General features: G+C 33.8%; 2 protein-coding genes and 2 long non-coding RNA genes across 4 annotated transcripts; 2 read left to right on the top strand and 2 right to left on the bottom strand.

The window, feature by feature from the left end:
* Positions 1–991: 991 nt before the first annotated feature.
* Positions 992–1,434, top strand: LOC122295429. The gene is made up of 3 exons (XR_006238066.1): positions 992–1,107; positions 1,238–1,245; positions 1,351–1,434. It is a non-coding gene; the product is annotated as an uncharacterized LOC122295429 (long non-coding RNA).
* Positions 1,435–1,734: 300 nt separating this feature from the next.
* Positions 1,735–2,681, top strand: LOC122295427. Its single transcript, XR_006238065.1, has 3 exons — positions 1,735–1,882; positions 2,033–2,069; positions 2,659–2,681. It is a non-coding gene; the product is annotated as an uncharacterized LOC122295427 (long non-coding RNA).
* Positions 2,682–3,595: 914 nt separating this feature from the next.
* On the bottom strand, positions 3,596–4,078 carry LOC122296806 (disease resistance protein Roq1-like). The gene has a single exon (XM_043106603.1). It carries the CDS (start codon positions 4,076–4,078, stop codon positions 3,596–3,598), a length of 483 nt encoding a protein of 160 aa, XP_042962537.1.
* A 7,897-nt stretch (positions 4,079–11,975) lies between these two features.
* LOC122297650 lies at positions 11,976–18,828 on the bottom strand. Its single transcript, XM_043107768.1, has 3 exons — positions 18,553–18,828; positions 18,363–18,516; positions 11,976–13,410 (listed from the first exon to the last, which is right to left on the bottom strand). The coding sequence occupies exons 1-3, from the start codon at positions 18,682–18,684 to the stop codon at positions 12,218–12,220; spliced, it is 1,479 nt and encodes a 492-aa protein (XP_042963702.1). The 5' UTR covers positions 18,685–18,828; the 3' UTR covers positions 11,976–12,217.
* Positions 18,829–22,998: the final 4,170 nt, after the last annotated feature.

Genomic DNA, 22,998 nt, shown 5'->3' with positions numbered 1-22,998 from the left:
GATAATGAAAGAATATCAGACATATGGCACTTCAAAAAAAATAAAAAATAAAAGAATATCAGGCATATGGTAATGGCCTAAAGATGAAAAACTTTCCGGTCTTCCTTTTCTCTGTTGTTGTGCATCCAATATATTTTGCCAGTTCGGCTAGAAATGGCTGATATTGATTTTTCTTGAGTTTGCGAGTTTCCATAGAGTTTCTTCCTATTGGACATGTCTTGTTCACGATTAATAAGGATCATTCAAAACAGTAGCCCACTGCTCATAGGGTAAATGTATTTTATCGCATTAGGTTTATCTTTCTAAACCTTGTAAAAATTACTAAAGGAAATAGGTGTGTAAAATTGGCTGAAACCTTGGCGAGCATCATCAACACCTCTTCATGCTCAAGGTTGTGATTGGTGATTATGCGATAATACTAGCATAATCAACAAGCTGGCCGAAATGGTGTTGCTGATAAACAGACAAACAATTCTGCAGTGTGATAGCCATCTCATCTCTGACAGCATTGTGATTTCTTTCTGTTTAAAGTTTTAACCTTTTCGAAAACAAATTCGTTTGACTTCATATTGCAGTACGGGATAGCTGTACATGGTCACGAAGATGCAGCAAAAGAACACGACTAGTACTGAAGGGATTGAAGTATTAGAGAGCAGACCCTTTGAAGATAATGTGTATGGAACGGGTCAATTCACTAGTTTATCATCTGCAAAGGTAAATTTTGAGTGATGAAAAATGTTATATAATGTAGTAGAAAATAAGTTGTTATCTCATAGGTTGTGTATTGAATATGCAAATGGTTTTGTTCTATTATTTCTGTTGAACCGATCATGCCTAGAAAATTGTTAATTTTTTGCATACTGAACTCAAATTCTGATTCCTAAACCATACTTGGCATTCAGGTATCCACTTTACTTCTGCTTCCTTTATTATTGATAGGAGTTCTCTGGTTTCTTTGAATAGAATGTCATAACTTACAGACTTACAAATATTATACTCTTAATCTCAACATCTTTCTGCAGCAAAGTTCCTTCTTGGCTTACGAAAGCTGCACCAGCTCATGCTCTCGTCGAAGCCGTTGGAATGCATACCCAAGATGCAAATCAGGTTTGTCATGTCTCTAGACATTACTCATTAGATGTTTCTTTACTTACTTTTATTAACATCCTTTTGCTTTTTTTTTTTTTTTTTTTTTTTTTTTTTTTTTTTATCTGCAAATGGATGCCACATTACCCAGTACTCAAGGTAAAAAATTTCTCTTAATTCCAATAAAACTTCAATTTCATTAATATTTCTGGAAATACTACAGTTCACAACAGTGATATATTCTTTGGTTTTTTGGTTTTGTAGTGCCCACACTTTTCGAAGTTTCAGTTAACCATTGAAACTGTTCATAGAGCTGACAATGGGCACTCAGAAAATGTTTGTTTCTTTGGATCTCTCTGTTTCCTTTGTCCAAGTTTGTACATCTCAAAGCTTTATCTTTATGTTAATTGTTAGCAATTGCATGTATCATTGTATTTAAGGAGTTCGTCACATTCTATTCCTACCGTTCTTTCATTTCCGGTATCATTGTTCTTTTCTTTCCGGTATCTGTGCCCTCACATGCTAACGTTTGTGTTTAAATCTTTGTTGGTCTTGTTGAATATATTGATGAGGACCTATTTAATCACATGCTTTGCAGCTTCTAATCAAGTGCATGTATATTCTAAAGTAATCTGAAACAGATCTTGGACCCTATGTTGTCTTTTGTGTTCCATTCCACAAAAGCTTTCTGATCGTAAAATGTGCAGATCTCTCGTAAATGGACTCATCACATCACAACATTGTTGTTCTTTGGGTTTGGGCTGTGGTCTTTATGGGATGGATTTACCGAGGAAGGGTAATGATTGATTTCTTTCATTCTTTCAAAGTCTGCTGCTTTTATCATGAAAATGAAAATGAGTTCTCATCTCAAATATATTTTGTATTGGATTCGAATCCTGGTTCACACTCACTTATTTGAATGTATTTTTTTTCCAATTGGAAACAGGGAGGCTGAAGAGTTGGCCGAGGTCGGAGCAAAATTGGTGGGTTTTCTTCTGTCAATTAATCTGTAATATTTAACTCAATGCCTCTTTTGACCGTACCATTATGGTTAGGGTGCTGATTGGAAGGCTGACACAGAGACCACGAGAAGAATAATAAGATATGGCTTATTACAATCTTAAATATTTCAATGACCTAAACTGATTTCCCCACTCTTGCTTCATCCATGTTTTCATTTTAGTGACTGCTGCTATTGCCATCTGTTATTTCACTAAAAAATGGAAACCATCTATTGGAAATGTTCAGAAGATAGCTACTATACTCTTTACATGCGTGTTTAGACTTCAGACATCTTTAATTTTGGCACTCTGTTTTGACTAGAGGATTATGCATTTGATGCCTCTTGAACTTACAAGTGAGCAGATATATCATGAGTCATGTTTGGATAATTTATAAGCATTTTTTCATCGTTCCTTACATTGCATCTATGATTTGAAAAAGTTGAAACAGCCATTTCTCTCACAATTCTTTTCTCCAATCTTTATGAAGGTTATACTCCTATGGCTTATTATAATAAAACAAAGTAGGGATAACAAACGCCTAACCAGTTTCATGATGTTCATATTGCAGGCATTTTCTATTGTGTATTTTCGGTATGATGGGGCGACAAGAGCCACGTAAGCGTTAGCTAGGGAATGCATCTTGTGTGTCTCCATGATTCATTGTTACTTTGTCGTTCATTTAAAAAAAAAAAAAAACATTTATATTTCATGTCATTGTAAAATAACTCACATGCTTTAGTAATGGTTGTTTCATTTTCACTCTTATATTAGGCATCGAACAATACAGATGTTCTTACTTCATGCAAAAGATTAGAAGAGTAATTGATTTGGCGAGGTGATATGGCTAGTTGTTGCTTGGGCTGAGCAGCAACAACGTCAGTTTGCTATCTTCAAGTTCGCCACCTTTCTTGATAAAAGTGATATGTAGAACTGTGAGTGCAACTGTTGATGAAAAGTCCCACTTAAATAGAGATGTGGAACTTGGTAGCTGTTTATTTTAGTGATAGTTGAGTCTTCAAATAACTTATAATAGTGATATTTATCTATTATATAATTAGTAGCTCAGCTTGTACTTGATATGATCAGTATAATGCACCACCCAGTGTAAAAATATATATGAGCTTGGTTGAATTGACGCATTTAGAAATTATTGAATTGGATAGAATGGTTTTAGATATTTTTGTTGATGTATGGATAATTAATTGATCATGTCAATCAGGTACATTTGGATGAATGGAGGAACAATAAATGAGAATTGGTAACCGAGTAAGAATACTGGGTTACTAGGTTATTAAAATTCGATTTTTAGGTTTATCCATTTTTCAATCGCTGTCAATAGTTTTAAAAAGCCACGAAATCCTTTGGCAGCGATTAAAAAACGCTTTTATACTTTTATGCTTTTATACTTTTCCATTGAGGTCTACTTTTACCTTTTAGATCTGATCCTAGCACTGTTAAAGCCAATGGAAGGCCCTGAGCATATTTTATTACTTGCTTAAAGAGTTTCACACTTCTTTCTTGAAAGCATGCAAGCTAAAAAGCCGAAGAGCTTCATTGTCATCCAAGAGCTTCAACTCATATTCTAAATCAACTTCAAAGATTTTTAGTAATTGTTGATCTCTTGTTGTCACGATAATTCTACTTCCCAAACCAAACCAATCACGATCTCCAACTAATTTTTCAATTTGGACCAACTCATCCACATCATCAAGAATTAGTAGAACCCTTTTAGAGTATAGTCTGTGCTTAATCACATTCATTCCTCTATCAACATCATAAATATCCAGTTTTTTCCCTAAGATCTGGAAATGAAGTATTTCTTGCAGCTTAATCAGACCTCCTACTTGTTTTGAAGTTTCTCTAATGTTTTTTAAGAAACAACTTCCTTCAAATTGAGAGTAAATCTGGTTATAAATATCTTTTGAAATAGTCGTCTTACCAATTCCACCGATACCGAATATCCCTACAATACGTATAATATCCTTCATTTCAATACTTAAATGCTGATAAATGTCTCGCTTACGACACTCTATCCCAACTGGATACTTGGCAACGTTTAAAGGTGTTTGGTTTACTATTCTTGAGTTGACCAATTGAATGATTTCCTCAACAAATTCTGACTATTTCCTATCAAATAACAGAGAAGATAAATTAACGACTAAGAGTGCTTTTCACAATAAATGACACATGAATAATAATAATAATAATAATAATAATAATAATAATAATATATGGTTTTCATTTTTTTTTCTTCATAACAAAGCGATAGCAGTAGATTACGATGTCAAATGGTAGCCTTCCTCCTTCCTTAATATGAATGTTTATGTATTAATTTGTACATTTCTTGTGCCCTTGTTAGACTTACATTTTCATTCTCTTGTGTGTATAAACAAAGTACTTCTTAATTTTTTTTTTTTGTCCATTCTCGGATCTCCCTCAAATCTAAAACTTATAATTGAGATCAATATTTATGAATCTTTATATCTAGAAACAAATTGCAACTAAAAAGCAGTGCTTATTTAAAGTTGTTTTATTTTTCTTATAAGGGCATGATATCACCTCATAACAAATAAAAAAATCCCGATCCTTTTTCTTAATTATTTTTTTCCACTTCATTTATTTGTTTTATACCTAGATTTAAATTTGTATTTTTCATGTACTCAGTTTCTCCAATAAACTTTAAGGTGAAATTAATGCGGTTATCATATCTTTATCAATGCCGAAATTGTTTGAGTTTTCGCTCTCACCAAGTTTAAAAAAATGCTGCTAGGGTTCACGCCGCTAGGCTGTTCGCGATTTCATGGTTGTTGCCGAGGGTATCTCGGTAACGGCTTCTTCTCGGTTACGTTCTTTTGCGGAATTGGTTCAAGTTTCTCCTCAGCCTCTTCCTGAGGTTTTGGTTCCTTTTCGGGCTCCTAAATCTGTGGATGGTGAGGTGTGTGTTTTATTTACTAAGGATGAAATTGATAAATCGGCGCCTCCGTTTCAGTTCTCTATTGTCCTTAAATTTCTACGTCAACGGCCTTCATTAGATTCAATCAGAGCTTTCATTCATGCTAGATGGGGTCTCACAAACCAACCTATTGTTTCATCGATGTTAAGGCCTCGTAATGTTTTCATCAGGTTGTCATCTGAGAAGGATTTTGTGAAGGCTTTGACGAGGGAGGCGACAGACATTAATGGTGTGGTGTACCATGTTTTCAAGTGGAATACAGAATTTCAGGAGGATAAAGAACCTGTTATTGTGCCTATCTGGATCTCATTGCCTGGTCTTCCCCCGAACTATTATCATGAATCCTTTCTGCGCTGTATTACGGCGCCTCTTGGGAGATATCTGAAACGGGACAACCCTACCAAATGTGCTACTCGGACAGAGGGGGCACGAGTTTGTATCGAGATGGATGTCTCTACGGAGCCTTTGATGGTGTTTTGGATTGGTATCCCTCGACAACCTCATAGTTTTTTGTAGCAAGTGATATATGAGACGTTACCTGCATATTGCATGAAGTGCAATATGCAAGGACACAATGAGAAGACTTGTAAGCAGAACGCCCATAAAAAGGTGAGTGATCATAACCCTAAAGATGATGGAGGGAAGGTGGATTCGACTTGGGTGAGTAAAGATCAGAAAAAATTCCTAGAGGAGAAGGAGAATGATATGGAGCAAAGAATGGTGGTTTTTGAAGAAGGAGAAACAAGTGATCCTATGATGTTGAAAGATGGTGGAACACATACACAAGTAGACAACCAAGAAATCGAGAACAATCCAATTGATATTTTGAATATTTTACTACAGGAAGTGGCTAATATGGATGGGGCCAAAGAGTTAATGCCGGTTTCTTCCCATGAGGATCTGGGTGCACAGAAGGAGAACTCGTTAAATGAGGGCGGATCTGATCTGCATGCTATGCCTAATGTGATGGAGGCCATGAATGAGTTGCACGAAAATGCATTAATTTCTGAGAAATATACTGGGGGGGATGATCATGATTGTCTGATTGTGGATGGTAATGTGGAGGAACCTGGGTTGATTGTTATGGATGATCATTACGGGAATATTGTGGAGACGAATGAACATAATGTTGTTGTGGAAAATATTGCGGAAAGAGAAGAAGGGAAATTTCAGGTTTGCTCGGAATCAGAAATGGAAGGACATGTACAACACCTGGCCAAAGGAAAGGATTGTATATCCGATTCTGAAGTACAAGTAGAGATTGAAAAAGGAAAAAAAAAAAAAAACAAAGGCTGTTAAGCTAAGGGGATCTGCACGGGTTAAAAGCAAACCCTCTAGATTTGCCCTATGATGAGTTCCTACTTATTCTGGAATGTGAGAGGCTTGGGTACGTCGAGAAATAGATTGAAGAAATTAATTGTGAAATTGAAGCCTAAAGTCTTAATGCTTGCTGAACCTATGATTTCTCATAGTCAAATCCAGGTATCGCGAGATCGGTATAATTATGATAGTTGTGTTTCAAATGAGGATGTGGGGGGAAAGCTATGGTTGATGTGGAAAGATGATACAAATTTGGTAGTGCAGGCCATGGGAGATCAGTTTATTACTGTAAAAATGTTGGAAAATTTGAAACCTATTCTCGTGACTATAGTTTATGCTAAATGTTATTATCAAGATCGTAGACGTTTATGGAGCGATCTAGAAGCAACTAATATGCAGAATGTGCCATGGATTGTTTTTGACGATTTTAATGTCATTAGAAATGATAGTGAAAGATGCGGGGGGAGGCCCGGAATTTCTGTGGCTATTGAAGATTTTAATAATTCTATTGATATATGTGGGTTAATGGAGATGCAGTTTAGTGGGTCATCGATGTCGTGGTGTAATGGGCACACTAACTTTACTCGCAGTTGGGCTCGTCTGGATCGTGGTTTATTTAATTCTTCGGGATGTGATGAGTATCCCGACGCCCATCTTAAATACTTGGCTAGAACGTCGTCTGACCATGCGCCCATGCATATTACGTTGGCCAGGAAGGTGGTGCCTTACGGTTTTCCATCCTTTAAATTTCAGCAAATGTGGACTACACATGATTCCTTTCTTGAGTGTGTTTCCAAGGTTTGGTTAGGAGAAGGGTCGGGGTCAGCTATGTCCAGATTGGCTTTTAAACTCAAATCACTAAAAGCTGCTCTCAAGGTCTGGAACAAACAGGTATTCGGAAGGACAGAATTGAACATTGCAACTCTGGAAGGGCGTATTAAGGATATTGAGGCTAAGCTACAGAGTTCTCATTCTCAAGAGGAGGAGATGGATCTTATGGCTTCCCAGTTGGAGCTTAAGGTCTGGCTGGACAGAGAGGAACAGAGATTATCTTAGCATGCTAAACAAAATTGGCTACCAAAGGGTGAAGCTTCCTCTGTTTTCTTCCGAGCAGTCAGTCGACGGAAGTATAGTCAAGTGGATGAGATGCATCTTGCTGATGGTAATATTCTTACTTCTCTCGAACAAATACATAATGGTGCTGTGGAATATTTTCAAAATTTTTTGGAGGCTCGACAATTGGGTGATATGCCAAACTTGGATGGCCTGGTTGATAAGCTGGTAACTGAGACCGATAATGCAAATTTATGTAGAGTGCCATCTCAACAGGAAGTCAAGGAGGTTGTTTTCTCTATTCCGGTGGATAGTAGTCCGGACCTGATGGGTTTGGTTCTGGGTTTTATCGATCATGTTGGCATATTATTTATAAGGAGGTTGTTGAGGCGGTGGCAGAATTTTTCAGTGGTGCAATGCTTCCAAGATTTTATTCAGCTTCATACTTGGTATTAATTTCGAAAATTCCCAATCCCAATAACTTTGATAAATTTAGACCAATTAGTTTATGCTCGGTGTTTTATAAGATATGCTCTAAAATTCTGGTTATTCGGTTATCTTCGATATTATCCAAAATTATTTCGCCGGAACAAAGAGCTTTTATTCAAGGTCGGAATATTTTTGAAAATATTAGTTTGACTCAAGAGATGTTCCATGGTTTAAATAAACCAGCTCGAGGGGGTAATGTTGTGCTAAAGATTGATATGGCTAAAGCATATGATAGCATTGATTGGAGATTTCTTTTACATGTGCTGAATTCCTTTGGATTTTCCGACGCGGTTTGTGGTATTATTAAACAATGTGTTACTACTCCTTGGTATTCTGTGGTTATGAATGGAATCCCGAAAGGTTTTTTTAAGGGGGGTCGAGTTTAAGACAGGGTGACCCGTTATCCCCATATCTTTTTATTCTAGTTGAAGAGATCCTCTCAAGGCTGTTAAAACAACAAATAGAATTGGGGAAGATTAAACCATTCTATCATCCGAGGGGAGCACCTAATATTTCCCATCTACTTTATGCGGACGATATAGTGATATTTACAAATGGTGGAATGGCATCTCTGAAGTCTATTTCCAAGGTCCTCAAGAAATATGGTGAATGGTCGGGACAAATGGTGAACGAGAGGAAATCTTCTATTTTTTTTCTCAAAATATGTGCCCTTAAATCAGCGTAGAATGATTTTACGTGCGACTGGTTTTAGTGAAGGGGCAGTCCCGTTCAATTACTTGGGCATTCCAATAGTTTCGGGCAGGCTTCTTGTGGCACACTTTGAAGGTATTATAAATAGAGTTCAAGATCGAATAGAGGGGTGGAAGACTAGGCTTCTGTCCAATGGTGCTCGCCTTATTCTTTTAAAGCAGGTCTTGCAAAGCATTCCAATTCATTGCCTCTCAATTTTACATACTCCTAAAGGGGTGATGGATAAATTGGAGCGTATATTCAGTACTTTCTTTTGGGGAGTTAGAGATGGGAGGCCGAAAAAGAAATGGAGGGCTTGGGAGGAACTCTGTCGACCTGTTTCAGAAGGGGGTGTTGGGTTACGGAAGCTGCATGAGGTTCAGACCTCTCTTCATATGAAACTGGTTTGGAACTTATTACAAGGTAATTCTATTTGGTCGAAGTTCTTTCTTGCTAAATATGTACGTCAAAAACATATTTCTATTGTGGATCCCTTAAAAGGGTCCAAATTCTGGAAGATGTTATTGCATAATTTATCGGCGGTGCAAAAGTATTCAAAATGGAATGTCAGAGAAGGTAATTTATCTTTCTGGCATGATAAGTGGTTATCGGATGGCCCTCTTACTGACCACCATGAAGTTAGAGAACCATCAGCTTTATCTTTAGCTGAGTGTAAGATTGAAAATGGATGGAAGGTGGAAGTGTTCGACCAGTTGGTAGAGGCGGAAAAATCAGAACAGATCATTGCTGAATTGGGAAGAGTGAAATAGGGGAAAGACGTTCTTATTTGGCTACCTAAGGCTCATGGCTCTTTTTCCACTAAATTTGCATGGGACTGCATTCGGATATGTGGTCCAAAATTACCATGGGTTAAATGGTTGTGGAACCCTGCCTTACCGAGGAAAATGTCAATAATTATGTGGAAAGCTCAACATAACTGTCTTCCAGTAGATGATCGAGTGTGCAAAACAAGAATTCCATTGACATCAAAGTGTGATTGCTGCAGTGAAGGGAGCTATGAAGATCATAACCATGTTTTGGCAACTGGAGATTTTGCAGAACAGATTTGGTGCATGTATTCTATAAAGCTGGAGATGCCTTGCTTGGAAGGTAAATCATGGAGAGAAAAAGTGGAATTCTGGTATAGGCGTGCTAAACATTCTTCTCAGAGTGGCCAATTAATTCATGTTGCCTAGCATTATCACCTGGAGATTATGGATTCGACGATGTACAGCTAGAATGGAGAATCGGCAGGAGTCTATCCAATCCATTTGGCATTCGATCGTATATTGGTTGGCCTCGGTAGGGGAGAATCTTAAGGCATCAGCAAGTTGGTCATCACAGGACGAAAAGATTCTGAGTTGTTTTCAAATTCCGTCTAAGCAAAGACGGTTTATGTCACATATAGTTAAATGGATGAGACCCCAAGAAGGATGGTATAAACTGAATGTGGATGGCAGCTCATTGGGTAATCCGGGTATTTCGGGGGCAGGAGGAGTGATTAGAGATTTTAGAGGAAATTTGGTTTCTGGTTTTGCTATAAACACTGGCAATCGGACCAATAACTTTGCTGAATTTATGGGGCTGCTTCAAGGAATCCGGATTGTAAGGTTTCTGGGTTTAAACAAGGTAGATATCGAGATGGACTCGAAGCTTGTGATAGATTGGCTACTGAAGAAAAGATGTGGTCTTTGGTATTTGGAAGACTACTGGGAGGAGTTGTTAAGCCTACTTGAAGGAATGACATTTCGGATTAAACATGTTTATAGGGAGAGTAATTCTTTGGCTGATGGCTTTGCACGATTGGGCGCTGCTGGAGTTAATAAAACATGGAATAAGAGTTCAGATTTACCTCAGTTAGTTAGGGGCATTTTTCGTTTGGATAAGAGTGGGTGCTCTTATCTTAGATTAAGAACTTGTTCTGGGTAGTTTTTTTTTTTTTTTTAATCTGTTATGGCATTTTTCTCTTTCTTAAGTTGTAATCATGGTTTTCCTCCGCCAAAAGTGAGGTTTTCTTAATAAAATTGGGGAGGGGCCACTCTTGGACATGTGGCTCTGACTCTTTTTTTAAAAAAAAAAAAAGAAATTGTTTGAGTTTTCTTCATAAAGTTCGCTTTAACATCACACACACATAAATATATATATATATATTCAAAGAAATTAGAATACCTGTCATTCTTTAATTCAACCCCCGACATATTGGCTAGTTCCTTTAAAGCTGCCTTCCATTTCAGCACTTCTTCATTGCCCTCGAACCTGTCTTTAAGTTTAGAGAATGCTTTTCCAAAACTTCCTTTTTGATGTCTTACATCTGATGGATCTACTTCGTAAAATACAGGTAGAACATTTTGTTTTACTATTTCCTTACACTCAAGGATCTTCAATAGTTCGTTCAAGGACCATTTAGATTCTGCATGGTTTTTAGATAGTACAATGATAGAAATCATTGACCCTTCAATAGCTTGAAATAGTGCCTGCGAAATTTCCTCTCCTCTTTTGAGCTCGTCGTCTATGTAAGTGTTGATTCTCCTTTCATTCAAAGCACGGTGTAGATGAGAAATAAATTTTTAGCAAACATCTTCACCTCTAAAACTCAAGAATACGTCATGAGTCCATGGACGGACGGAAGAAGAAGAGGACCGGAGAGAGGAAGAAGCTCCTTGTAAGGCCATGGAAGAAGTGGTCATCTTCTCTATATGTTTGATAAGTCCTTCACAAGAGAGGTGCAATTATAGAGATGTGGATCACAAAAAGAAGAGAACCGGGGATGTTCCTTTTGTGCCTTTCTATGCACTTTGATGTGCTAAATTCGGTCTAAAAGCACTAAAAATTGTAAGGAAAAAAAAAAGAAAAAAAAATAAAGAGGAAAGACTGTTTTCCACTCAAGAAAATCAATAAAGAAGAACCCATAAGTATAGAAATTGATATAGCAAGGGCATGTTTAGAAACTGTGTATGTGGGGTATGTGGGCGTACGAGTCCCAACATGAGCTCCCCTGTCCCTCCTTTACATAAATAGTACTCTTACATGCACCTGCTTGTAAATATTTGGAATCTTCAATTTGATCTTTGATTTATAATATTTAAAAATGAGGAGGAAGGAAGAACAAAAGAGAACAGATATTTAAATATGAATAGAGTATGTGGAGCAGTCCAATGTATCAATGTAGTACAGAAATGTAAACATGATTGCAAAAATGAATAGGCGGCAAAACCTGCATGTATGAATGTATGCTGAAAATAATAATGGAGGTAAACAACTTGTATTGAATATAAACAAGTTAGAAGTAAACAAGACTACAACAGGTGGAGAGATTAGGGATGAAGAAGAAGAGAAGGAAGGAGGGAGAGAAAAGAAGGCTCTGGGAATGATACCTAGAGTTGTGAAGCAAATGCTCTAATGAGTTTTGCCTAAGTCTGAAGTCAGACGTTCCTTTTATAGAGCAAAGAAGCACTGTATACAATTATTAAAGGGATACAGTGAAAGTAAATAGTGAAAGCATTACAGCGAAAGCAAATAGTAAACAATATTGGTCCGTGATTGAACAGTGTATTCATCCACATGGAAGCATTGTGGCTGTCATTCAATGTCTTGAGTTGTCAGCCTGTGAAGCAAGATTGGATCAGTCATCAGATAGTCTTGAAGTGTCTTCTGAATCGTGAACAAAGCAGTTACTGTATGGGGCTACTGAAGATGCTTCTGAATTATCTGAGTCAGAATTATCTTCTTTCACCAATTGTTGAAGCAGGTAAATCAGATCCTTTTTTGTAAGTCCTTTAAGGACATTCTTCTTTTTGGATTTAGAGCATTTAACAGATTTCTCATAAGAGGAAGCAGTTGCTTTCTCTTTTGTTGAAACAGCTGGTGCCTGGATTAGCGATGATCGGTCAATAGCAAGAAAATCTTCAGAGTTCTTTAGATCTGGAGCAGCCTGTGAGAACTCTTTTATAACAGAGTTAATAATGTTTTGCATGTGAGGGAACTTGTCCCACCACTTGACAAAAGTGTATCTCATTAACATATCTCCATTTTTTTCATAAGACCATTTTAAGATCCATGGAGTTTTGAACCATTTGCAAAAGTGAAGAGAATATGGAAATTTTGCCATATATCTATCCAATCTTGCAGGAATTTCATTTTGGAAGCATTTAAAAGCTTGTTGAAGCTCTTCAGGGAAAATTTCAGGAATGAGGCCAAATTCATGCCACCATTTGTTGAACCATAATGGAAACTTTCCTTTGAATTTTTTGTCAAAGTTAAGAATCCATGAATGAGACATTTCAGGGGTTTGGAACAACATAAATTTGAACCAGGCATCGATATAATCATAATAATTGTAGATTATATCAGAATCAAGGAGTTGTTTAGAAGTAGAGGAGTGTGCACCCCAATCTTCTTCAGTGATGAGTTGGGAAATATAAGCACTATGAGAAATTTGTTTGGAGCTGTCAGTTTGATCATAGATTGGTTTTATAACAAGGGAATTAGTGAGAATCAGAATACTGCAGTAATATTGGAGATTCTTCATTAGATTCTCCGGGATCCAGTGAAAGTTTGGAGGAAAATATCTGGTAGCAATTTTGTATGGGTCTGCATCTATTGATCGGTTAGATTCAATATAGAACAGATTCCATGAACACATTTTTTTGATGTATGTGGTGGAAACAGTTGAAGCAAATGAAGCAGGTTTTGAGGTACTACCTAAAGTAGTAAATCTATTAGCAATTTCAATAGGTGAACCAGGTTTGGTTGAAACAGGTTTTGGTGGTTCTACAACGATCTGTTTTCCTTTGTCCTTTTCCTTGCTCATGGTTGCTGCAAAAATTCACAGGTAAGGAAATCAGGAATAGAATTGGCTAAACCTTTAATATATTCAATATCAAAATCAAATACACTTAAAATAGCTTGCCATCGGGCAAAAACATGTTTTGATGCAATGTTTTGACCATCTTTTTCTAAACTTTTTTTTAATTAATCACTTTAAAATTTAGAAATGCATAGTACTATAGCTAGTATTTATTTTTAAATAGGACTATAATTATGTTGTGCATGATTCAATGGAATCGAACAATTTGTTCAGATGAGCCTGGTGAAATAATTTGTTTTTGAATGCCACCATAACCAGGGGAGACTTACGGGTCTAATAATTTTTTTATCAAGTAAATCATTGATTTCTTTTTACAAAATTCTAAAGTCTCACTATTCATTTGAATAGGGCGAGCTTTAGTTGTAATATTTTTTTCAAAAAATTTTTTAACATAAGGTAAAGAAACTTGTTTTTTCCTATGCCAAAATGCATTTGGAAAATCATAACAAACATCAAAAATCAATCGTTTGTTAAAATCAGCAATTCTTGATTGAAGTAGGGGACTAGACAATTGTTTAGAAATCTTTTTGAATTTGATTTCCTGCTGGAAGAAATTCAAATGTTGGTTTTTTGCTGAAAACAAAGATTCTAAACTCTTATCAGTGTCAATTTCAAATTTTGAAACAAATTTAAATTTCACTTGTCCAAAAGGATCAGTAGTGATTCAATCTTTAACATAAATAAAAGGATATATAGCAGAGATAAAAAGAATTCCTAATATGACCTTGTGGGACATATTTTGGACTAAAATAGAAAGAATTTTAAAACATGACAAACATGAGCATTGTTGAGCTCATAAGTGATCTTCATCTGGGATCCATTTGCCGCAGATAATCTTTCAGCAGATTTTTCATAGTATTTACTAGGTACTAATCCTTCTTGGATACAATTCATATCCGATCCGGAATCAATCATAGCAACAACAGAAAATTTAAATTCATGACAAACAACAATATTAACACGTAAAAACCATTTAGGGGGAATAGAACGACGAATTAAAGCAATCTGATTTTCTGAAGGTTTCTCTTCAGTTTTCTCAGAAATAAGAGGTTGCTCCTATTCAAATGGAGTATCATGATAAAAGTGTTTATCAATTTTAAAACATAAAATTTCTTGTTTTATAGTAATATTTGAACTTTTGAGATTATTGATCTCAGTTTTGAGTTCAACAATTTCTTTTTTAATCAAATTAACTTTATTTTGTAAATCATGTGTAGAAATTTCTTTAGATTTTTTCTTTTGAAACCTTTCTAAAGTATCTTGAAAATTGATCCTTTGTTTAGAAGATTCTGATTCTGAACGAACCATAGTATTCTTAAGTTTAAGAAGATATTCTTCTTTGAGCTCTGGATCCTGTATTTGGCAAATCAGGTTTAGCAAAAGATTTTCTTGTTCTTCAGCTTTGGTTAAAACATTGATTGTTTTAATCGTAGGCTTACAACAAGAATCATTACAATTACAATCAAGCTTAATATTGGGAGAATCAGAGGATCCAGTGTCTAAGTGATATTCTCAATCACTAGACCTGAACTCATTAATGTCAGAGGAAGAAGCCTTTATTTCTAAGAGTTGAAACAATTCTTCTTGATCTATGACAATAATATTCAACTCATTAAACTTATTTTTTAGTTTATTAGGCTTTTGGGTGCATTTATCAACAAAATGTCCATTTTTGCCACAATTAAAGCATTTTCCTTTTGAAATATTTTGAAAATTCTTTTTCTTATAAAAAGATTTTCTATTTAATGGTTTTTTATAAAAATCATCATGGGATTTTCTCCTTTTACCACCATGAGGTTTAGAAAACTTTCTAAAATGTTTATGCTTTCGTCTAGAAGGAGCAATAGGAGGAAGGCCAAATTGTTCACAAAATGTTCTCATTTCGTATTTGACTTTCTTACTATTTTTCAATTGTTGACGAAGCAATTTTTGATCATTGCACATACTAATACCAAACCTCTTAATTACCTTGAAAATATCACCATAGGTGTAATTATTCTAATTGAGAAATCCCGAGATATTAGTAAGTTCATCCTTGACTTTGAGAGCAAATAAATGAGATAAACCATCAATAAATTTTTCTTTCCAGTATGGCTTCTGACTATCATTATGAAGCATTACCCTGGACATAAAAACATCTTCATACCATCGATAATCAGACATCTGACGGCATCGTAAATTATTCCAATAATCACTAACACGATTTGAAATATTTGAAGGAGTACCAATAAAATGTTTAATAATAGTATAGATCAAAGTATTAACACCATCAGGTGGTGCAAATCCTGCATCTGGATTGAAAAGAGGTGATCCATTGTCATCTTTTTTGACAGCATGTTGGATCTTTTCTCTGGTCACCATAGTAAGGTGCTTATCTCACCAGTTACAGATCATTCCAGTAAAACCAGTAGTTAAAATAATAACAATATCAGGTTCTCTGATATTATTGTTAATATAAGCATTTGCAACAAGAGACATCTTACTCATGGTACTGAGGATTTCTTGTTCAGACATTCCATCAATATTCCATTCGTAAGTTTTGTCAGCCGAATAAGAAAATTCAGATTGAAAAATCTTTTTTTCAAATTGTAAATCAGGAAGAGTAGGTTTTGAATACCAGTTCTTCGTAAAACTCATCGGATTTGGTTTAGAAGAAAGCCCGGCAATTTCAGGATTTAAATCAAAATCTTGAAAATTCTTTTCAAGTAAATCAATATTTTTTAAAGTTGATGAATCACTATCAGAGGAATCTTCATCTGTAGTTTGAACAAAACTATCTTCCTCTTCTTTGCTAGTTAAAGCACTAGTGGAAGGTTTTTCTCGTTTAATTTCTTTGAGCATTTGATTAATTTTATCAAGAGTCTTGGCGGTTTTGTTTGAAAATCAACTCTTGGCCTTGTCTCTGGTAAAATAATCAAAAGTTTTTCAATAGTTTGATGGATTTGCCCTTGGATGTTTCAACATTCTTTGTTGAATAATAAGCAGAAGTATCTAAGAGGATGTGGAAAGTCTTCAATTTTAAATCGGAATAGTTTAAAACAGGTTGGGCAGCTTTTGCAGAATCTTCTAGAAATATATTGAGATTTTGATCTCTTCTTAATGGATTTTTCAAAACAAAACTAACAAAAAAAGATCTGGATCCAACAAAAAAATTTCTTCATAGACTAGGTGCTGGAGTTTGATCAAAACTCTGGCAGGAAGAATTTCATGTTCTAAAATCCATTCTCTGGGAAGGGTAATGTCTTTCCAGAAAATCATTTTTGGAACCTTAATGTTCGCATCAATTGAATTAACAAAGTTTTATCTCTTGTAGATTTTAAAACAGCTTTTAGAATTTAAAACAGTTTTATCTCTTTAAAACCCTGTAATAAATACAGTAAATAACAGCAAGAGGTTTGCTACCTTTGACCATGTCATAACCAAAAGTAGCAATATTTAAAGTTAAAGCCTTTAAAATATTATGATCATCCAAAATAAGAGGTAAATCAAGAAGACAATCAACATAAATAGGACCATTGAATAAAGAAGATTGAATCATTCCAATAATGCTATTTTCAAACTGGTTTGATTGGATCGGTGGAATAGTCCATCGATTCAAATCAACAGAAAAGTCTTCCTCATTAATGATATCCGGGGGTACAGTCCTGGAACTAATAGTTGAATTAGATCTAAACTTTCTACTCATTTTGTTATTAATCAAAACAGTGTCTCACACCTCAGAAGTCCTAGATACTCTTATACCTAATATCACCCTGGCCTCTAATTGCCCTACGCTCTCCTAGCAACGGGTCTTACAAGACAGTAAGCCTCTTGACAAGTCCAGAGTTAACTGGACAAAGTAGGAGCTCGGTTTTTGGTTTGAAGAACAACAAGACAAGTGAAATGAAGAGTAATTACGAACTATTAATCACCAAATAACTACAAACTATTAATCACCAAGAGCCAAAAGATGGCTCTGATACCATAAAGGAGCGGAAAGAGCAGAGGAGGAAGGAAGAACAAAAGAGAACAGAACAGATATTTAAATATGAACAGAGTATGTGACGGCAGAGCCATCCAATGCATGAATGCAATACATAAATGTATTCACTATTTTTAAATATTATAAATATATTTTTTAAATGTTTCAAAGATGCATAAAGTATATTAAATTTATTTTGTATTATATACGACAAGAAATCAAGGAATCATGCGTGCATCTTAATTAAAAAGTAATATAAGTGGGTTAAATGTGTTAAAAGGAAATATAATGAAACTTCTTAGCAATTTTCGTAGTGTCATCTAATAATTAGGGATTGATGTTGGACGATTAAATTTTGAAAAGAAAATACTTAGTTACAAAAAGGATTACATAAAAAATAAATCTACAAACTGATCATGTGGCTTGATGTTATGTATTAGATTATAAAATTATTTTTATTATAGAATATATTTAATAAATTTCATGAAACTACATCAATTTGTGAGTTTACTTTAAATAATCTATTTGTATAAATCTGTAGCAGTTCTCTTTATGAAATATCAATTCCAAAGTACATATAAGAATCAACAAATAAAATTAAGTTTCATTTGATTATATAGTTCAGATGAGATGTTTTCTTTAAAGTTTAATAAAATATTGTTATAATATAATTTTTTAATATTAATTTTATTTTAAGATTTGAAAAAGTAGAATTATTTATTATATATTGTATAAATATTTGTAAAAATTATAATAATTATATAAGATAAAATAAGATAGTTTATAAGTTTATATTGTATAATCTTAGATAGTTTATAAGTTTATATTGTATAATCTTTTTGTATATCTTTCCCTCTCAAGTTCAAGAAGAGATCATAATTCCATGGATGGATCTATGGAGGCGATAATCAATTCAAGGTTAGCGATGGGAGGTTTTACCAGAGACACCGGCGGTGCAGTAGACAAGGGCGAAGATGATGCCTCCAAAAGTCCAAGCCACATCGAGAAGGCCGACCCTGTTACAGGGATCGGACTTCTTGTAGCCGATGACGGTGGCTACGGTGATGTAGAGGAAGAGGAGGGTTGCGATGAACTCGGCTTTGTAGAGGAAGAGGAGGGTTGCGATGAACTCGGCGATGAGTGATCGGTAGAAAGACCAGAGCTTGAGTTCTGCCATGTCAATGAGAGGTGCGGGTGGAGGGTCGACGTAGTCTTTGCCATGGTGGTGGCTATGACCCTCTTCGCTCACTTCCTTCGACATCTTTCACACCTGAGTTACAATTACTATTTTCCCTCTGCTCGCTTTCTGTTTTCCCAACTTTCTGTTTCTCTCTCTCTAACCTTTCTTAGTGAGTGGAGAGGACGAGGGAGAAAGTCTTCTTAAAGAGCGAGAGGAGGGTAGGGAAATGGTGCACCATCGTTGCGTTACAAGATAGTATTCGGTGCCAGCTGCATAGCGTGATTCTTGGGCTGTGACGTAATAACAGTTTCCTTATTGTACCAGTGCTCCATTTAACCGTTTAGGTAACTTTTTATTTTTTATTTTTATGTAGTAAATGAAGAAGTGATTTTAAACAGATTGATTTTATAAAAAATGTGTTCTTAACTTGATCGGATAAAATATGGGAAATGTGTTCCTAAGTGATATACTTTTGGAGCGGTACTACTCTACTATAGTAGTATCGTTTTTTAATTTTTTAATATATTTAAATATTTTTAAAAAATAAAAAAATAAATTAATATATTTAAAATTACTTTTTTAACTATTAAATAAAAAAAATTAACTAAGTAATCAAATAAAGCGCTGTGTAATAAAGAAATTGTTACTTCATCACAATCCGAGAATCACGCTATGGCAGTGACATCCAATCTTATCTTGTAACACAATGAGTAGGTGCCAACTCGTGATTCTTGGGCTGTAAAGTGGTAATAGTTTGCCCTATCAATCTAAAAAGCAGCTACCAATACTTTTATTAGAAAATGATAAGGTTATTATCATTTTACTATTTATTTATTATTTTTTTATTTGATTTTTTTTTTAATTTTTTATTTTACTTAATAGTTAAGAAAGTGATTATTAATAAAATTATATATTTTTTTTAATTTTTTCTTAAAAATTATTTAAAAAATAATAAAAAATAAAAAATTTCTAATACCTTATAAATAATAAATAGATAATAATAAGATAATACAACCTAAGCTATAATAAACACAAAAGAAAACAGAGTTACGAGAAGAATGCATTCATGATCTCGATGGAAAAGTTATTTATTTAATAAAATGTATTATTTTTATATAATAATTTACACTTAAATGTACATAACATTTATATATAATTATTATAGATAAATAGATAAAAGGTGTTAAAAATAAATACAAAAAAAAAAACTTCTTAACAACTTTTATAAAATCAATTAATAAAATGTATTATTTTTTATTTAATAATTCACGTTTAAATGCACACAATATTGTGCGATGTTAATCCTCATCAAGTAGGCCAGGCGGTTGATCATCAATTTGGTCTGAAGGATGGAGCCGAAAGCCTAAAAACATGGAATATGTGCTGTACGTTGCCCAATGATTATACCTTTTGTGACTTTCAATGCTCTTTAAAGTGATTACTTCGGTCTAAGCAGTAATAATGTCTCGTTTGAATAGCAGTAGAAATGAGATTTCTTTTGAAAATAAAGCCTCGACGAGATGTGAAATATATTAATTTTAATAAAACAATTTATAAATAATAATAAAATAATTTAATAAAATTTATTATTTTTTATTTAATAATCCATGCTTAAATACATTTAATATTTATATACTATTGTTGTAAATAAGTAGATCAAACATGTTAAAAAATAGATAATAAAACTTCTTGATAACTTTTATAAAATCATTTAATAAGATCATGAATTATTTTCGTTTAATAATCCATACTTAAAGATATATAATTATATTTAAATATGATGGTTGTAGACAAATGAGTCAAACGAGTTAAAAAAAAGATAGAATGAAACTTTTTAGTAATTTTCGTAAAGTCATTTAATAAGATGCGGTTATCTTCTCTATATTTATGATAAATGTTTCATAAGAAAGGTGCAACTATAGAGATGTGGGTCAAAAAAAAAAAAGGAGAGAACTAGGATGTTCCTTTGAGTTTGTAAATATTGTCGGTCAATTTATAAGGGAAAATATGTTGTTAACTTATCAATTCGATAGGATGGATATCCTTTTGTGATTACTTTCCATGCGCTTTGAGGTGAAAGCAGAGAATAATAGAATCCAAAGTTAGATATTGATAGTAAGGCTGTTTTCCCACATGTAGCACCCGTGACCCACTTTTTTATTTTCTCTTCTATCTCTGGGTAATGTATTGTTCCAGGACACGTTATGTACTAACTGTTTATGACTTGTGGACTATTGCAAGATAAAAGATCAGTTGACGGAATAAATATTCATCAACTAGAGCCAAGAAATAGATGTTAAAAGAGATAGATGTTAAAAGAGAAACTAACTTTTTGCCTGAAATGGGTGAATATCTTATCTGAATATTTGACGCCAGATAGAATAGCGATTATCCTATAAGTTAATTTTAACAGATGATTCACAGGAAAGAACAGGAGAAAATCATCCAAAAACATAAAGAGAAAAGTCTCTAGGGTTTAACAGAATATTATCAAATCAAGCAATCTCTAAAATCAGTCCACAAATCGAATTGTTATAGCTAAAAATCGTGTAACCAAAATCAGTCCACAAGCCGACACCCGTAGCTAAAGTTATGGTTAAAAGACTGAAATGCACTCAAAACGGCCCTAATTAGAAATATATCACAATCAATTTTCATATTTGTGCTAATCTGCCAACTCATGGTATCTCAGCGCCATCAAGGTGCAATCTGACAGCTCAGCATCATCTGTCTCGGATCACCCTGCATCAATATTCCTAGCCATGCATTGAAGCTGTAAATAATAATAATAATAATAATAATAATAATAATAATAATAATAGAAAATATATAATATATAATATTAAAAAAATGTATCTTAATTCAAGATTACAAGTTTTTTTTTTTTTAAATATATTAATTTTTAACTCATCAATTCGATAGGATGGCTATACTTTTGTGAGTACTTTCCATGCGCTTTGACGTGAAAGCAGAGAATAATAGAATCCAAAGTTAGATATTGATGGTAAGGCTGTTTTCCCACATGTAGCACCCGTGATAGCAAGCGCCCTTAGAATTCATGATCATAATTGTAAAAGCTAAAATGCATTGCAAGCCAGTTGTTAATGTTTGTTCAAGCAATCATACCCTGAAACTTTTATATAACATAGATCCCAGGCATTAATAGTCATGTTAAACTGACAAAGTGAAAGAAAAGCAGCAATTAAAGCGAAAAGTAGAGACGTCGTAGAGAACGTATAGGGGCTATATGTATTTTATCCGTTAATAATTTAGTTGATGATATGAAAATTGTCATTTCATTTTCAACGGTTAAGGGCTTTATATTAACTTTTGACTCTTCAACCAAAAGACAAATAGAACAGTGGAAATGGGATGGCGGTTTTGAAAAAACTGTGGTTTGTGATTGTGGTATTTGGTATTGAGAAATGATATTTATAGTCGTAATTGTTTAAGTGTTGTATAGTCTATTTGAAAAAAATGAATTAATACAGGATTTATTTGAAAAAAAAAATAACTTTTTAATCATAGACTCTACTCTTTTTCAAAGCGATTATACGACGTTTGTACACTCTACGACTATATGTAACATTACTATTTAATATTTGGCAACTAACTTTTTGTTTGAAATGGGTGAAAATCTTATCTGAATATTAATATTCCTAGCCATGCATTGAAGCTGTAAAAAGAATGAGAAAATATATTAGAAATTATATAATATATAAGATTAAAAAAATGTATCTTATTCAAGATTACAAGTTTTTTTTGAAATATATTAATTTTTAGTATTTATTACTGAAGAGAAAAAAAAATTAAACATTTGGAAATAAATTAAAAGAAATTAAAAACAAATTAAAAGAAATTATAAAAATAAATAAGATTTTAATATATTTTAATTGAATTATCATTCACTTTAAAATTCTAACTAAAATTTTAATGTATTTTTTTTATTTGATTTAAACTCAAGTTCTAGATCTCGTGTGGCCGCATGTGTCAGTAGCCTATATCAATTTTTTCGTGCGTAGTAATGCAACTTTTACGATGTTAGGAGCTTTTATGATGTAAACAGTTTTTTCTTTTGCTTTTTACTTTTATTTTTTAAATTTCTGATGATAGGGTTCCGTTGGTCATCGTGCATTTAGAATATGCTCTGATATCATTTAGAAGTTAGAACACTCTAATAAAAGCCAACAAATGATATATAAACCAAACTTTATTTAAGAATTTAATTAATGCTAATGCTATTACAAATTAATCCGACGTCACCGGATTAATCCGTGATGAAATAAAACAAAATAATTATGACAATTGAAAAATATTATAAATATTATATCTCTGGACAATAAGGTAAATTTTAAACGAGAAAAATTAAAATGAGATTTAAAATTAACATCTTAT

This window comes from Carya illinoinensis, chromosome 15 (genome assembly GCF_018687715.1).
Source record: "Carya illinoinensis cultivar Pawnee chromosome 15, C.illinoinensisPawnee_v1, whole genome shotgun sequence".
In the NCBI taxonomy this organism is placed as follows: domain Eukaryota; kingdom Viridiplantae; phylum Streptophyta; class Magnoliopsida; order Fagales; family Juglandaceae; genus Carya; species Carya illinoinensis.
This window is presented reverse-complemented; position numbering and strand designations above follow the sequence as displayed.

Coding starts and splice junctions, on each gene's coding strand:
- LOC122297650 (XM_043107768.1), bottom strand. CDS start 18,684: ATGTCGAAGGAAGTGAGCGAAGAGGGTCATAGCCACCACCATGGCAAA. Junction 18,517..18,552: donor ACCGATCACTCATCGCCGAG/TTCATCGCAACC, acceptor TACAAAGCCGAG/TTCATCGCAACCCTCCTCTT. Junction 13,411..18,362: donor CTGCACCGCCGGTGTCTCTG/GTAAAACCTCCC, acceptor GAATTTTTGCAG/CAACCATGAGCAAGGAAAAG.
- LOC122296806 (XM_043106603.1), bottom strand. CDS start 4,078: ATGAAGGATATTATACGTATTGTAGGGATATTCGGTATCGGTGGAATT.